This window comes from Girardinichthys multiradiatus, chromosome 10 (assembly GCF_021462225.1).
Source record: "Girardinichthys multiradiatus isolate DD_20200921_A chromosome 10, DD_fGirMul_XY1, whole genome shotgun sequence".
Taxonomy (NCBI): Eukaryota; Metazoa; Chordata; class Actinopteri; order Cyprinodontiformes; family Goodeidae; genus Girardinichthys; species Girardinichthys multiradiatus.
The window spans coordinates 36,853,632-36,871,996 of NC_061803.1; the positions used below are offsets into that span (position 1 = coordinate 36,853,632).

The 18,365-nt window shown below is 40.9% G+C and overlaps 1 protein-coding gene across 1 annotated transcript; it reads left to right on the forward strand.

Annotated features, from left to right (window-relative positions):
* Nucleotides 1-1,072: 1,072 nt before the first annotated feature.
* Nucleotides 1,073-16,846, forward strand: nrbf2b (nuclear receptor binding factor 2b). Its single transcript, XM_047377925.1, has 4 exons — nucleotides 1,073-1,293; nucleotides 9,452-9,536; nucleotides 14,522-14,562; nucleotides 15,518-16,846. Exons 1-4 carry the CDS (start codon nucleotides 1,201-1,203, stop codon nucleotides 16,196-16,198), a joined length of 900 nt encoding a protein of 299 aa, XP_047233881.1. The 5' UTR covers nucleotides 1,073-1,200; the 3' UTR covers nucleotides 16,199-16,846.
* Nucleotides 16,847-18,365: the final 1,519 nt, after the last annotated feature.

Consider the following 18,365-nt stretch of genomic DNA (forward strand, 5'->3'; position numbering starts at 1 on the left):
GCATCTACAATGGCTCTTTGAAGAAACCTTCATAATATGAGCTATAACAACATTTAATTTCCCTTTGGGATTAATAAAGTATTTTTGAATTGAATTGAATTGAATTGTGAAGTTATAGTATAGTATTGTTTTTGTTTTTTTTAAATAAGGACATTCTTAATCTTTTAGCACATCAGCATCAAATTATCCACTATCAGGTCTTTGAAACGATTGTGCATATGACAGTGTCTGTTTTGAAAAAAGAACCACACGGACATTTTCTTTTCAAGGGATTGGGGTTTGATAGAAATATATTTTTGTCAAGCCAATTATCAGGCCCAAACTGACAGTTTCTGGCTTATGATAATTTTTTCTCTTGTTTCAGACTTTTCATCCCATCTTTAGATTGTGAACTCATTCATAATCTGAAAGTTGCTTCCAGGGGGGTTCTCTTTTATCACAAACAGAAGTCCCCTGTCCCCTGCTCCTTTGATTAGACCTTTTGTGGGAAATTGGTTTTCTTCCTACAAGAACAGACCTAACAAAGCCATACAGTATGACATTTGTTTCTGAATTAAATAACAACAAAGCCACATATGGTAACTGACTGGGATCAATTTCCTAATGGTAAAAATGAACAAAGTTTGAGAAATGTCTTTCAAAATTTTGCAGAAATTTTTCCCAGTCAAATTTTCGAATTTAAAGATATTAATACGTTTTCTCTGGTATTTCTGAAACTCCATCTTATCTTTTTTGTTTTTGCCATTGTTCATAAAGCAAAAAGCTATAAACTGATACCCACCTGTCCGCTCTTCAATTTCCTGTCTGCAGTGATCAATGTTTATGAACTGCGGTTGTTAAAGTATGATTAAAAAGGAAGAAAACATCCCTACTCAAGAGTTATAAACCTGCGCAAAATGGCAAAAAATGAAATTCATCTAAGTTCTCACAGGAACACTGAATATGGTGTAAAGTAGCCAATATACACATATAAATAAATAAGAAATTTATCGACAGTCGCTTGAGACGTTTTAAGATATACGCGCCACCGTCTGTTACTCACGTGCGCATGCGCCTCGTGTGCCACGTCTGATTTGAGTAGTTGTTACGTCACGACGTCTTCCTGTACTTCTGAGTGCTACTAGGACAACTGGGCTTCCTCGACAGTAATTATCTTCTGTGTGTTTATTGTAGAGTTTATACATTTCTATTGCTGAGCGAATGACCGTCCCCGAAGACCAGAAGCACAATTCATGTAGAGTGAACCGTCGACGAATCGAAACCATGGAGGTCGTGGATAGCCCGCTGAACCTCGTAAGTCCCGTCGGGATGTTGCAATATCATGCTATTTTTCTAAGGTTTCTTTATCATGGCCGTTGTGCTAAATATGCGACACTATCTTAAAGTTTGGTTTATCGTTGATATCGTAGGTTGGTCAGTAGAGCGCTAATGCTCGGAAGGCTGGAGATTCTGTTTATACAGTAGGTATAAAATGATCGTCCAGCTTAGTATTTCGACCATGTCATCGATTATAGGCACATTTTCTAACTCCAAGGTGGACAAACCTGACTATTTAATTGATTTAATCATAGCAGGTGATGTGTACCTGTGTAATGGGGGAGGTGGTGGCCTAAGGAGGTCAACAACCGAAAACAAAATGTGCATCATTATTAGGCAGCTTCTTTTCTTTAGTCAAAACGGGCCAAAAAAGAGTTTTAACTGACTGTGAAAAGTCAAAAATGACCAGAAGTCTCTCAGAGGGATGCAGGACTCTTGAAACTGCTTAGATATTGGGGTGTGATCACAGAACCATCAGACATTTGGTTGCAAATAGTCAACTGGGTCGCAAGTTGACAAAAAAACACGCACATTAACTGTCATAGAGCTGAGAAGAACCTGGAACCCACTATTTTCCAGTGCTGTCATATTCCACAACTGCAACCTACCTGGAGTACCCAGAATTACAAGATGTTCAGAACTCAGAGGTATTTCCAAGGTAAGGATGGCTGAAACCTGACCACCACTGAACAAAACACACAAGGTAAAGCATCTAGACAGGGCCAAGAAAGATCTGAAGACAGATTCTTCAAAGGATTCATGGACTGATGAGATGAGAGTGACTCTTGATGGACCAGATGGATGGACTCATGGCTGGATCAGTAACAGGAACAGAGCTCTACTTCGAGTTAGACGCCAGAAAGGTGGAGGTGGGTACTAGTATGAGCTGGTATTGTTAAAGATGAGCTGGTTGGACCTTTTTAGGTTGAAGATGGGCTAAAAATTACCTCCCAAACCTACCTCCAGTTTTTAGAAGACACTTTCTTCAAGCAGCAGTATAGGAAGAAGACAAGGATTTTAATGCAGAACAATGCTCCATCACATGCATCCAAGTACTCCTCTACATGGACCCCTTCCTCGTCTGACCTAGACCCAATGAGAACTTGTGGGCAGTTGTTAAACGGGAGATTGATAGTGAAGGAAAACAGTCCCCCTCTCTGAACATCTGTTTAGAAGGCTGTGGTTGCTGCTGCATAAAAACTTGATCATGTATAGATTCAGAAACTTCTCACTGTTATAAAAATTGGCTCATCACTGTTATTGAGGAGTTGAATGGCTATATTGGGCAATTTTATTTTGTTGTGTCAGAAATGTTTATCTGAGTTTTGAGTCGTTTGTTTATAATTCTCACTTAAATAAATGACACAAAGCCACATGGGAAAATGTGTTTAGTTGATAGATTCATTTGTGCAAGGTTGTAATTTGCGAGGGGGATCAGGGGGTTATGACCCCCCCATAAATCTGATCCAGTCAATATAACCCCTCCAATAAAATAACATAATTACGTTTACAAATAAATAATACATGAATAACTTGTTGATTTTCTTTTATTTTCATTTGCCAACAAAATAACATCATCACCTATTAATGTAACCCCCCCCCCCCCCCCCCCCCCCCTCCTCCCAAACATTTGGTATCACCCAAGCAGCTTTCTCCACCAAGCATTCACAGTTTGCTGTACTTTTGATTCATTCACTGGTAAGAGTGGTTGTACTCTCAAAAAAGTGGACAGACAACGATTTTTCACTGTTGGTCGACAAAATGAGGTAAAAATATATGTACTGTAAAGTTAGCTGATGATTTGTTTTCTATGCCACTCGCACACGCCTGTACACGCAGACACACTGAATCGTGGTGCATGTAGATTAGCTCCGAAATATAGTGGTACCCAGGTGTTTTGTTAGACCTGTCACCTGGACCGCTGGGGCTGAAGCTCCAGATGTTTTCCAAACAGCCCCGAATCTCATGAAAGAAGACATTTAGGAGTTCATGTCTGTTCAACAGATGCATTAAGCCCAAAAATAACAGACTTCACATTTTAATTTAAAAACATTGAGTTCTGTTTCTATTGTGTTCCATATAATCACTGCCCGCTCCATCTAACCTGACAATGAATCTAAAGGAAAAGAAGACAAAAAGTGGTTCTTTGTGCACAGGCTTTGTTTTTACTACATATTTCCAAATATGGAAATATGTAGTTTAAAAAACAAAACAAAAAAACAATTTGAGGATGGAGCAGGATCACTTCAATCCTGGGGACTGTGTAGAATGTCAGAGTGTTGGCAGTGGTCAAATCCAGGTTAGCCTGTTTTTATGTTTCTCGCACAGCCATGTCAGATATGAGAAAAATGAAAGGAACCATAAAATCCAAACTATGGTTACATTACCACAAAAAAGATGCAATCATTTAGTTCCTGCTAGATCAAAACCCTAGAAGAAACCCTAACAAGGCAGCTGTACCATGTGGTATTATTAGCAAAGGGCAGTTTTTCAGACATAGAAGCCCCCTACAGTAAAATTAGTTATGAATTAAACAAAGTATGAGAATGTGTCATTTTCACAACTAATAGAAAATGACACCAAGTTATTTTGACCAAACAAATCTGCTCACATTTTAGTGCACTGGGCTATTAAAAGATCCTTAACATTGGTTTAAATTCTGGCTAAACATACGCAATATATTCCAGAGATTTCCTGTGTTTGTTTTAGATCTTTCCGTTAAAATTTCAAATGGTTGCAGTTTTGTTGTGTTGCTGAGTGGTGCAGACATCACCAAGGAACACATTTTGCACATCATGTGTTTTTAATCTGGGTCTGTGTCTCTAAATTGTTCCTCCATAAATTGGAATCAGCTTTATTGCCAAGATGTACAGGGGTTGGACAATGAAACTGAAACACCTGTCATTTTAGTGTGGGAGGTTTCATGGCTAAATTGGACCAGCCTGGTAGCCAGTCTTCATTGAGTGCACATTGCACCAGTAAGAGCAGAGTGTGAAGGTTCTATTAGCAGGGTAAGAGCACAGTTTTGCTCAAAATATTGAAATGCACACAACATTATGGGTGACATACCAGAGTTCAAAAGAGGACAAATTGTTGGTTCACGTCTTGCTGGCGCATCTGTGACCAAGACAGCAAGTCTTTGTGATGTATCAAGAGCCACGGTATCCAGGGTAATGTCAGCATACCACCAAGAAGGACGAACCACATCCAACAGGATTAACTGTGGATGCAAGAGGAAGCTGTCTGAAAGGGATGTTCGGGTGCTAACCCGGATTGTATCCAAAAAACATAAAACCACGGCTGCCCAAATCACGGCAGAATTAAATGTGGACCTCAACTCTCCTGTTTCCACCAGAACTGTCCGTCGGGAGCTCCACAGGGTCAATATACATGGCCGAGTTGCTATAGCCAAACCTTTGGTCACTCATGCCAATGCCAAACGTCGGTTTCAATGCTGCAGCAAATCTTGGGCTGTGGACAATGTGAAACATGTATTGTTCTCTGATGAGTCCACCTTTACTGTTTTCCCCACATCGGGGAGAGTTACGGTGTGGAGAAACCCCAAAGAAGCGTACCACCCAGACTGTTGCATGCCCAGAGTGAAGCATGGGGGTGGATCAGTGATGGTTTGGGCTGCCATATCATGGCATTCCCTTGGCCCAATACTTGTGCTAGATGGGCGCGTCACTGCCAAGGACTACCGAACCATTCTTGAGGACCATGTGCATCCAATGGTTCAAACATTGTATCCTGAAGGCGGTGCCATGTATCAGGATGACAATGCACCAATACACACAGCAAGACTGGTGAAAGATTGGTTTGATGAACATGAAAGTGAAGTTGAACATCTTCCATGGCCTGCACAGTCACCAGATCTAAATATTATTGAGCCACTTTGGGGTGTTTTGGAGGAGCGAGTCAGGAAACGTTTTCCTCCACCAGTATCACGTCGTGACCTGGCCACTATCCTGCAAGAAGAATGGCTTAAAATCCCTCTGACCACTGTGCAGGACTTGTATATGTCATTCCTAAGACGAATTGACGCTGTATTGGCTGCAAAAGGAGGCCCTACACCATACTAATAAATTATTGTGGTCTAAAACCAGGTGTTTCAGTTTCATTGTCCAACACCTGTACATACAAACAAGGAATTTGACTCCGGTACAATTTGCCCTCTGGGGTTTATTTGTTTATTTTATTTTTTTTTTGTTTAACACGTTATAAGATATATTTATGCATATATCTTTATGTCCTAAAATATACATATATACAAAGGTGCATTTGCAACATCTGTATGTTATTGTTTGGTACTCTATTAAATGTTCATCAGAGAAACAGCCTGGGGGAAGAAACTGTCTCTGTGGCGCCTGGGTTTAGTGAACAGAGCTCTGTAGCGGCGGCCTGAAGGTAAAACTCTATATGTGCAGGTTGTGTGGGGTCTGCAGAGATTTTAGCAGCTCTTTTTCTGACCCTAGACCTGTATAAGTCCTGGATGGAGGGAAGGTCAGCCCTGATTATTCTCTCTGCAGTCCTGATTATTTGTTGCAGTCTGGACCTGTCCTCTTTTGTGGATGAGCCAAACCACACTGAGATGGATGAAGACAGGACAGACTGAATGATGGCAGTGTAGAAGATGACCAGCAGCTCCTGTGGAAGGTTGAACTTCTTGAGTTGCCTCAGGAAGTACAGTCTCTGCTGGGCCTTCTTTCGAACAGTGTCTATGTGTGAAGACCATCTCAGGTCCTCAGAGATGGTGGTTCCTAAGAACCTGAAGTGGTCCACAGCCGACATGGTGTTGTTGAGGATGGTGAGGGGGATGTATGGGGGTGGTGTTCTCCGAAGGTCCACCACCATTTCCACAGTCTTGAGTGGGTTGAGTTCCAGGTGGTTCTGACAACACCAGTGTACCTGCTGATCCACCTCCTGTCTGCATGCAGACTCATCACCGTCCTGGATCAGTCCAATGACAGTGGTGTTGTCTGCAAGCTTCAGGAGTTTCACGGACGAGTCCGTTGAGGTGCAGTCATTTGTGAACAGGGAGAAGAGGAGTGGGGATAGAACACACTCCTGGGGGGCACCAGTACTTATTGATCTGGTGCGGGAGAAGATGCTCCCCAGTCTTACCTGCTGCTGTCGGTCCATCAGGAAGCTTCTTTGTTTTCATGCGCTGAAAGAACCTGTTTATATCTTCCTCAGAGATCTTTAGTGCAGGCTGAGGATCTGAAGGTAGGGGGTTGGTTGCTTTATGGGAAGAATTTGTTCCTGAATGGGATGTGGAGGAGATGGTTTGAGGTGTGAATGGCTTCTTATCATGTCTGCAGTAGAAGCCATTCAGACGGTTGGCCAGGAGACGACTCTGTTCAGGATGGGTTGGGTGTCTCCTATAGGCAGTCAGGTTTCTCAGACCGGTCCATACAGCTGAAGTGTCACCGGTAGAAAGGCTGTTCTTAAGCTTCTCACTGTAGCTTCTCTTAGCTGCTTTGATCTCCTTTGTTAGTTTGTTCCTGGCCTGCCTGTACCGCGCCCAATCTCCACTGCTGTGACCTTCTTCCTTTTCCCTGTGCAGGTTTCTGAGGTATGGAGTAAACCATGGCTTGTTATTCCCAAAGGTGCAGAAGGTCTTGGTCTGCACTCACATGTCCTCACAGAAATTGATGTATGATGTCACCACATCAGTTAGTTGGTTTAAGTCAGTGGCTGAGGTTTCAAAAACAGTCCAGTCTGTGCATTCAAAGCAGGCCTGTAACATCTGCTTTGATTCCTCAGTCCACTTCTTAACAGTGTGAACCTTGGGTTTGGAAGCTCTTAGCCTCTGTCTGTAGGTTGGGATGAGGTGGATTAGACAATGATCTGAAAAACCCAGAGCAGCCCTGGTAACAGCATGATATGAGTCCTTTAAAGCTGTGTAACAATGGTCCAGTGTGTTTTTGTCTCTGGTGGGACACTTAATATGCTGTCTGTATTTGGGGAGTTCATTTGAGAGGTTTGCTCTGTTAAAATCTCCCAGTATTATGATGAAAGAGTCCGTGTATTTTTTCGCCACGTTTGTAATCAGCTCAACGAGATGTTTTTCAGCAGCAGAAGCGCAGCCATGCGGTGGAAAATATGAGCCAATTATTATAAACGAGAAAAACTCTCGGTGAATAAAACGGTTTACATTTTATGGAAAATGACTCCAGATCAGGACTACATGTTTTTCCCAGCACTTTTACGTCTCTGCACCAACCTTCATTTATGTAAAAGCAGATTCCGCCTCCTTGTTTCTTCCCTGATAGCTCTGCGCTGCGATCCGCTCTGAGCAGCTGGAAGTCCAGCATCAGCAGTGGACGGTCTGGGATGTTTTAACTCAGCCATGTCTCGGTAAAGCAGAGAACCGCGGAGGTCCGTGTTTTTACAGGTGAGTAGAAGCAGCTCGTCCATCTTGTTGCTTAGAGAGCGGACATTTGCCAGATGGATTGAAGGCAGTGGTGTGCAAAGTCCTCTTTGGCGGAGCTTTATCAGCGCACCAGCACGCTTTCCCCTCCGACGCTTTCGGCGCAGTATCCCATGGAGTGCTGCGGCTCTGCTTGCCAGAAGCTCAGTGAAGCTTGGATCACTGAAAGATGGTGAAAAAATCCCAAGAGAGGACTCTCTGATGTTGAGAAGTTCCTCTCTGCTGTACTGTGGCTCCAAAAAACATATAAACACGCAAAATACACAAAGAAAGAGAGCGAAGCTCCGAGGCGGCCATCGTCAGCGCCATCTTGGTATTTGAAAATGAAAAATAAATAAACGAAATAAATGAACTGACTACCTTTGTTGTTTGCATGAAGCCGTGGCTGCTGCCTCCACCAGCGGAAGTTTATTTCGCCCTTCTCTATTTTGTCCCTTTGTAGTTATGGTCATTGTGTTCCTGAGTTTTTCAGACATAGAAACCCCCTACCCCTCAGACATTGCCGTCAGAGTGGTAGAAGTAAGTCCATCTCTTTTACGACCTTAAATTTCCGAGCGAGGTCGCCACAGCCACTCATCAGCTGACTTGTAAGCGGGAGCAGGCCGGCTTTGTGGGTTGAAGGGTTGGTGCAGTGATGATGTAAAAGCTAAACAAGACTTAGAAATCATTTCTGAGAGACTGTATTTCAATTAAAGCATTTGCTCGACCAACAACAGGACACTGACATCGTCATACGTTACTTGTTTGCAGAGGATGGTATGGAGAGACCTCCGAGGCAGATTTGATTCAGAATGCTGATGTTTATGGCATTAAGAAGATAGGGTTAATGTCAGAAGGACTTATAGACTGTGCAGTGTCAGGGATACTTTCTTCAGAATTCACCTTTCTAAGTTAGCAGCTGTATGCACTTCTGTTACCTGTAACACATTCTTGACCACATGTAATATTTTCAGGTACTTCATCTGCTGTGTTGTTCATGCCCACTTGCAGTTTGCTATGATGATAAATCATGTTGATGGAAGAGTAGCAGCACATTAAACCAGAGTCAAATTTTCAATATTTTCCAGAATACCTTTTCCCTTTATTCACCGTATATGATGTTCCACATGTCATCAGGATCCCTGAGCTTCATTGTGATCATTAAATTGAACTCCATGTAATTATGTGTTAAATGTTGTCGAGAGACTGTGTCTCCAGTGTGGGACAACAGCTCCTTTTTATTCCATTTGTTCTGCCACCCTTCTTGTGTTTTGTGAACAGATTGTTGTGGAAGGTGTCTGACTTGATCGAGACGTTGAACGACCAGAAGCCTATGTAGAGGGACTCGTGTCCAGGAATGATTGTGTTTTTAAGGGTTATTGTTGAAACTTTTCTTCAGGTCATAAGATTGTCATGACTTGGTTAACTGAAGATGATCTAACTAATATAATTAATATTCTTCTTTTTACTTTCCATGTTAATAAAAGCTGCATGGTTGGTTTTTGCTATTCAAACATTTAAGAAAACTACATTCAGTTATAATGTTGTTATAGCATGAAGACTAAGTGTTGTAAATGTAATTCTCCTGATTATATTTGAGTTTATGGTGCCCAAACTCTTGTTAATTATTCCATATGTTGCATTTGAGCAAAACCAGATGTTTTCTGCTGCATCCCTTTCTTTCCTGTTCCTGTATAATGTCACATATCTAACTGTGCTCAGGCCCATCAGCAGTGCAGAAAGGCAGAGCGTCTGGTGGCTGCTGGAAAGTATGAAGAGGCCATTTCCTGCCATGGAAAAGCAGCAGGTATGCTGTTCTGTCTTTGTTACTTCTCAGATCTTTAAAAATAGAAACATTTATTTGACCAATGTTTGTGTGGCTGTGTTGTCTTCTCTGCCATTTATTACACCGATGGCAGGCAGTTGCACATGTCTACAACAACTAAATACCAAACATCACCAAGGTGGGCTTGCAAACCATAGACTCAGTTACTGTAAAGACTAAAACACTAACTATTCTTTATTTCTTTGATGTTTTAGGAATGTACTCATAATCAAAAGCTCTTTAACAAGTTATTTACTTTATTCACAACATCCAGTCTTACCATGAAATAGTTATCATTTTTAGAGAGCCTATATTATTATCATTTTCCTTTTTAATTATGTTCTGGCTTGTAGCTCACAACGTATATTCAGTTTCTTGAACTAAATCAAGAAATATGTAAAAAAGGTACCATAAGGCAGCTGAAACTCGGCGAAGACTGATGATGTTACCTTTTCAACGGCAAACCCAGCCCTCAATGAAGAACACAGTGACCACCCAAGAGGAAAGAAGTGATGGCTGCTCCAATCTGAGTTCATAAACTGAAGATTATGAAGTAATTTATCCAGTGAGGAAGAGGAAGTCAGGAAAACTGGTGTATGAGAGCAAAGCTTGGATGTGTGACAAACTGACACCATGTGGAGGCATTTATATTGCTCTATTGTGAGCCTGGTCTGTCACTTGTAACAAAAAATGGAATTTCATAAAACAAAAATTCAGAGAGCATTCAGGTAGAATTTGCTATTTCTCTTGGACTTAACAGCATTGTTACTCCAATGCGCACGGGCATGCTACTTTACATTAACAAGCTATACAGTAGCATTGCTTATTTACGGAAAACATTATTAGCCCCATTTTTATGGTTAATATTAAAATTCTGACTAAAGTGATTATGTGTTTGAAAAAACGATGCATGTATTACAAAAAAAATACACTCTAATAAAATAAGATATTTGGTGCTCTTCTCTGGATAAAAATCTAAACTGGATCAGTTTAGGCCCCCCATTAAATGTGGAGCCTATTTCCTCCTCACCACACTACCTGCTGGTGGTTGGTGCCTGATTTTCACAACTAATAGGAAATTACATCAAGTTATTTTGAGCAAACAAATCTGCTCACATTTTAGTGCACTAGGCACTCCCTTTCCAGTTATGGTCATTGTGTTCCTGAGTTTTTCAAGCATGAAATGGTTTCGTCTAGTGTGAGACGTCTCATACCAACCATAAATCATCCTAACCAGGGTTACGCTGCTGCCAATCCTCATCTTTCTACCATCTTTATTCGCACAAAACACAACCACACTAAGCACACGAGTTTAGCCTGCGAAAGAAGCAGTAGCGTGCATCAGACGGGGAACATCGTCACATAAAATCATATTTACAAAGGAGAATAGGCCAAAATATAAACTTTAAAAAATATATATATTTTTGTTTAATTATGTTTTTTTGTGATGATTTGAGCCTAAATGAAATTAATTGCACGGTCCACCTGTTGGGCCATCGTCCATTTGACAGGAAACAAACTGTTACTACGCCTCCCAGCATGCATTGCAGCTCTGATGTCACCGCCAAAAGTAATAAATGGCAGCAGAACCCAACGCTTCAGTCTATTCAAGTGTGAACCGTCATCAGCCATGAAAGGAAGCAATATCTGGAGAAAAAGGAGCTCTGTCCGACATAAGAAGATCAGAAGATTTATATCCCAATCAAAGACCATAGCTGCTATACAGGCAAAGGTGACAACCCACAGAAGTTTGTCCAAGGAGACAAATTTGTTCCTTGTTTGTTTCAATTGACTGCCAAGATTCATCCTGTTGTTCCCCGTTTGGACCATGGAGGAAAGGTTGGCCGTTTTGTGTTGGTCTTTGTGTTTTTCCACTGGGATCCAGCCTCAGATTTTTATTAACCTTTGTTTTGAGACTAGTCCACTGGCGGCTAAGGGGCCAACTGCCAGGTGCTTTACAGCATCTGAGCTGGCCTGGCTCTACTGTATAACTGCTGACAGGAGACCAAAGAGAGAAAGCTTCACCGTTTATTAATTCTGGTCCATTTTCCAAGTCAATCCAGATTGTTGTTTTATTCCCATTTCGTCCATAAACTGGTGGTTTGAGCTCCATCTACACTCAGTACGGATCTTTATATTTGATTTTTAACTTACCCTTTTTGTAGAATAATGGATTCTTAATTAGGTGGACAGCATTCGTATTATTTTGTGTAAGAGTGTTTATCTCTCAATATAAGGTTAGTGTTCCACACTATTCGGTAAAACGGTTGAGAACACAGTGATAATTTAGTGTGGTTTTGGTTCATAATATCAATTAATGATGATTAACTAATTGTAATTATTAAGTGCTGTGAGCCCAATAACTACACCACCAGAGTGTATCTGATCGTTATTTGTAAGAAAGAATTTTTGGTTAGAATGTATTCCTTCTGAATTATGATTTTTAGTTATAATTTTGATAAATATTTACAATCATTAATCCTTACATACCTGTACAGATGGTTTTTTCAATTTTCTCCACATAATCAGTCAGTGTTTTACTCATCAGGGCCTAACTGCTCTACAGGAATGTAGCTGTCAAAAATATTATTTTAAGGATATCGTCTGTCACTCCTCTGAAACTCTGTGGCGAGTTTTCTTAAATACGATTTAGCCCTAAAAAAATCACAGACAGCAGCTGCAAAGTGTCTCTCCTTTATTTGGCTCAGACACAAAAATTTAAAAAAGTAATTTGTATGGACAAGTATGGAAAGACATTCAGGAGGGTCGTTTGGAGAAGGTGGTTATTTATTTAATTTGATCTGCAGCCATTAGTGGACATTTTCTACTTACAGACAACACACACAAGTACAAACCTTTGTAAAAATAGGCATTTTCTTACCTGATAAAACTTAATGATCACAGACAACACTTGCAGTGACCTCTGTGCTCCGACAGTTGTCTCCCTGATCAAGTTATGTGTAGCAACATTGGCATGAACTATGTCCACCTCTCAGAGTCTTTGATTGCTGCTACACAAAAATAATAATCGTGACATCAAACTGACCCTAAGCTTTGTGACTGATAATAAAAACAAGAGTGGCTGTATGGGTCCCACATTCTTACATTCATTTTTAATGTCAGAAACGCTTATTTGTTAACATTATCTTTTTTTTCTTACTTTAACAGAAACTGAAGTAATATGGGGATATTTCTGTTTTTCATTTAGTTGTATAATAATAATGCACACCGATACTTACCCAATAATTGTGCCCACACAGATATTCTGCTACAAGAGAACAAAATTCAAGTCTGAAGTTTGGACAGTTCTGTAGCTGCTCAAAAATAGCAATTAATCCTCCCAGGTACAACTTGCCTAATGATTGTGCGCACAGAGAAAGATTTTGTATGTCATTGAGCGGTGGTCACCAGCCCTGGTCCTCAGGATCCACTTTCCTTAAGATTTGAGTTACTTTCTGCTTGCTGCACCAAATGAACGAATTTGAAACACAGTGGACAGTGAGCCTTAAGGACCAGAGGATGCAGTGTGTGAGGTGCTCCTCCAGCCTTTTGTATACCTGCCTATAAACACTTTGCAGCATAATTATGAGCTCTGTTCTGTCTCACACACAAGCCTAATTCACAAAACGTTTAATTGATGAACCCACAAAAACTCTGAGCTCCCTCTGGTCATTCATTTATCTCAAATAATGATGGTGATATCCTGCACAGCTGGGAGTTTTCAGAAATAAAGCCATCCGTGCAAAACAACAGGATGTGAGATGCAGCCCAGTACCATTCTTTTGAAAGTAATAATAGTGAATCAACTGAGTGCAATGATCCAATGATTGTTGGCAGAGGAAATGCTCCATCTCTCACCTTCTTGCTCTTCTTGCAGGAATCGATTTCTGAGTCTTGTTTCTGCTTCTCTATCCTGCTGCCGGCTGCTTCCAAAAACCATACATTATCACTGTATCCCTCCTTCCACCCACAAAGCCAGCTGGCCTCTATACAAGTCAGCTGATGCAGGGCTGTGACTACATCTCTTAGTGAGTCAGGAGTGTAACAGAGGTGGGCTTACCTCTACCCACTCACTGCATCGGTTCTTTCACAGAACACATGGAGACAGCAAACAGGGAACTTATTCCAACCTTGAAGTGTTTGATGAAAGCCAAGCTGATTGCAGCCTCACTATTGTTTCAGCAGTATACAGAGGCTGATACCCCTCTGAGGTTATGTGATTGTAATGCCACATGTTACAAGTAGCAACAACCCTGTTTTGGCCCAGGAAAAACTGTAGTGGAGAAACATATTTTGAGACATTTGGGACCAAGTGCAGCACTCATCTTTGGTGGGTGCCAAATTATCTGTCGGTTATTGTTTAAGTCACACACAACCTTTACCAGGGGTTTATTTGTTTTGGACCATACAGGAATATTAATCTCAGATGCACCAGATTTAGCCACTGGCTAATTTCTGCCTTTTAAAAATAACATTTAACTCAAACAGTTAAAATATAGAAATTCACAGTAATGTGGTGTGATTTATTTTCTAACTATTTCATTTACACAGCTAATTTAAATTCCTTAAAATGCAGAACATTAAATCCATTTCTGCCAGTTAATGGACAGAGCAGACCACTGCATTGTTCAGTCACTAGGAGCAGACATGGCTCCACTAGAAGACGGCAAGTCCTCTGTGTAAAACATCTTCTTTTTTTTTTTACTGTCAATCTCTGACTGATTTAAGACGCAGGACAGGTTCCAGATCTGGACACAACAATGAAACAAGCAAATGAGTAAAACAATAAAATCACTTTAGGCGCCCTCTCACAACACAGTTGTCCATTAAATTCCATGTTTCATAGAACTTAAATTTCATGTTTCATAGAACTGCTATCATTTCCTATAATATTCATGGTAATAATGTGTAATTTCTGTGAAATGATTCGCTCCCATGTTACTGAACTCTGTCACCATCTCTTTTAGATCTTCTCACAGAAGCAATGAAGTCAACAGAGTGTGAGCAGGTGAGAAACTCCATGTCATGCCTCTCATGAGTTTAAATGCTGAAACTCTTCAGCGCTGATGCTTTGCTGTTGACAGAGATTACAGCACCTTATTGTCAGTGTATAAAGGTGTCCTTACCTCCAGCTCCACAACAATAAGCAAACTGCAGGGTGTCCTGATATGTGTCTGTTTGCTTACTGAACAGGGCCAACAGGCGTCTCTCTAGGACCTTAATGATGTGGGATCTCCTGATTTGGTTGAAGACAAACCTGTAGAAGCAAAATGGTACAAGGTCAAAGATAAAGGATAGACATATGGATGAAAACAGTTCAATATCTGGGGTGCAGAGAATATGTTTCACAGCAGCATGTCCTGGGTTCCACCTTCTGTTGTTCACAAATACTGCTAATCCACCTCCTTTGCTTTTGTTGCTCCTCTTTAAATCTGTAGGCAGAGAGACGTTGGAGACAGGGATATAGTCCTGCAGACATGTCTTCGTGAAATGCATAATACTGTTCCTCTGATTCTCTGGCTGGGTCCTTGTTAGTACCTGAAGTTCAGCCAACTTGTCCACTAAAGATCTCATTGCCTGTTATGATCAATAGAACCTCCTCTTTCTCTCTTCTTTGCTCCTGCTCTGCCTCCTCAGCACCTCCTTTTTAATCATCTGGGCTTTGAGGTTGTAGTTAAGGTTTTATTTGAGATTTTGAGATGTTATTCAGCTGCTCTGGGTTGTAAAAATTAAAAGACCTTGTTCCTATGGTTACTCATTATAGCTGTCCAAAAGTAACAAAGTTGAGCAAGAATCCTTGCAGCTACATCCAAAACTAAAGGGAATATTTGTCCAAAAGAAGCAATAGCTCAACCAGGTCTCATTAAAAATAAAAGTAAATGTATAGTCCAGCTTTGACTTGGTGCTGAATGTTAGAAATCACTGTAATCATCGTGGCTAATGTTAATATTCTGTTTCTGTAGGCTCATCTGTCCATGGAACTTCAGCGAGACAGTCATGTCAAACAGCAGCGGCTAATCCAAGAGCGCTGGAAGAGAGAAATTCGGCGTGAGGCAACAAAGGCAAGACCCGGCCTTGTGCCAGGCCAATTAACCAAAACCCAGTCCTCAGCCCAGCCCCCAGTTCATGGATCTGCCAGACTCTCTGCTGAAGGAGTTGGAGAGCGAGAGTACGACACCTTACTTTACCAGTTTCAGACTCGGCAGACTGGAGCCTGCCAGCCTTTGACTTCACCATGCCCTGGGTCTAAAACCATAAAGGATGATAAAACACGCCTAGAAGAGCAGCAGACCACCATTGAGGACCTGCGGCGCCTGGTGGATCACCTGATGAATGAAAACCAGCGTCTCTCAGCCAACAATGAGCAGCTACGTATGGAGAATGCCCGGCTGCAATCTGAGGCTTCAGATTTTGTGGAGCGTTCAGAGCTCTGGGTGCTCCCACATGCAGGTGGTGCCATGGGAACGGGGAATGGGCAGGAAGGGAAGAACACTGGGAAAAACAAGGAAATCGCTATCCCTCAACTGCCACCATTGGAAATGCCAGCTCAGGAAGATCTGTGTCTGGATGACCTGCCGCCCCTGGAGCTGCTGGACGACATTAAAAATGAACTGCAGGAGTTGCTGGACATGGACAAACTGTGATGAATACTCATCTACACACCCCCATCATCATTCTCAAACAGTTAGACTGCAGGTGTGGGACAGCTGGGTTCTGACTCAACATATTTCTGCTAAACGTAATGGTCAGACATATCTGTTGTTCAGTAGACAGTCCTGTCCTAGCCGGTCCAACACCCTAATCACACAGAGCAACATGCTCAACTGGATTTAGTTGATTATGGGATAAATAATTTGGCCCCATTATGAAACACAATTCCCTTTGAAATAATATTGGTTGAGATTACACACTCACCACATTAACTTACTCAGATAATTATAGAAGCTCCTGTTTATAAGTTTATAGGATCAAATTAGTATAATGCTTTGCCCTATGTGGTGAGTAGGAGGGGGACAAAAATATAACATTATAATCTGGGGTAGATGGAACAGATTATCACCTTCCAGCTTCAGATGTTCAGATCATGGTTCTGGTTTATTACTGGGCTGTTATCAGATTACCGTTATGCTCCACTCCATCATTTTGCATGATCATGGATGGATGATCTGCTCAAACCACTCATCTAGTGTAAATCAGCCGCAGGAGAGCACATTACTGCTGGTTACTAAAGGTCGACATGGCTGCATTTTTCTATCATTGTAACAGACAGAAATTAAAGGTTTCAGTTATCATGCGTGTGTTCTCTGATTCTATCTCCTGAGTATTATAATAAAATGTGTGACATACTTTTGGAATTTTACAAGAAAAAAGATTATAAGCACCCTAATGGCAGACACTGATCTTTATATTTATGTTCTGACATGCTACACTTACCACGCACAGAGGGTGCTACATTAACCCTCTGGGTCTTATATTTGGGGTTAATTAGAGAAAACTGCTTCTTTTAATTGCTGCATTGAGTTTGTTTAGTTATTATAAACTGCATTTTAGATTGTTAAGGTGCTTCAGGACACTGAGGAAGATTTATTGCAGTTCTCATTGCTTGTTGTAATTATGTGGTTTTGCAGTTATTTGGCCACCAAACCCTAAACTTATAAGCAGAACATCATTGTTTACACCTTTAGAAAATCGGTAAATGGGAAGTGAAATGTTTAAGAAATAAAATGATATGGGGAAGCTTGAATCCGGAGAACAACATCCCTACTGTGAAGTACGGCTGTGGTGTTATACTGCAGGAGGGACGGTGCACTGCCCAAAATAAATTACATTATTTGGAAATATTGAAGCAATCTCTCAAGAAATCAGCCAAAAAGGTAAAGCTTCGACAAAATGGATCTTCCAAATGGACAATGTCCCTCAGCATACCTCCAAATTAGCAACAAAGTGGCTGAAGGACAACAAAGTCAATGTTTCAGAGGGACAAAATTCCAGCAAGGTAACCTGAGAAGCTTGTCGAAGGAAACCCAAAACATCTGAGAAATTTTAAAAGCAGTTTTTCTTTTCTCTCATGTAGCAAACAAAAAGTTGAAGGTTTTCCTACTGGAGCTAAAAGAGGAAACATTTAGTCTGATTTAATGTCAGACAGTGAGAAAATAGGTGCTGGATGTAATAGATAGACTTGAAAAATGTCCAGAGCTTGGCTGGCCTCCTACCTGTTGACTGCTTGAATAGCCCCATGCAACTGGACGGCCAGATACCTACCCTATCTGGTCATGCTTGAAACACTTGAATATTGTTGTTCACACTAACAGGGTGACCCAAAAGGATCAAAATTAAATAAATATATCATGAAATAAATAAATGTTCCATTAAATAATAATTATACTTTTAATTAACTAAATAAAATAATTAAATGTAATTTGTTTAATAATTTCATTTAAAAATAAATATAATTATTTCCCTCTATTTATTTATTCCATGGTTCCCCTGCAGCAGTGTTATACATATTATTTATACTCTGCCTGGCCAAAAAAAAAAAGGTCACAAACTCCAATATTTCGTTGGACCGCCTTTAGCTGTGATTACGGCATGCATTCGCTGTGGCATTGTTTCGATAACCTTCTGCAATGTCTCAAGATTTATTTCCACCCAGTGTTGCATTAATTTTTCACCAAGATCTTGCATTGATGATGGTAGAGTCTGACCGCTGTGCGCAGCCTTCTCCAGCACATCCCAAAGATTCTCAATGGGGTTAAGGTCTGGACTCTGGTGGCCAGTTCATGTGTGAGAATGATGTCTCATGCTCCCTGA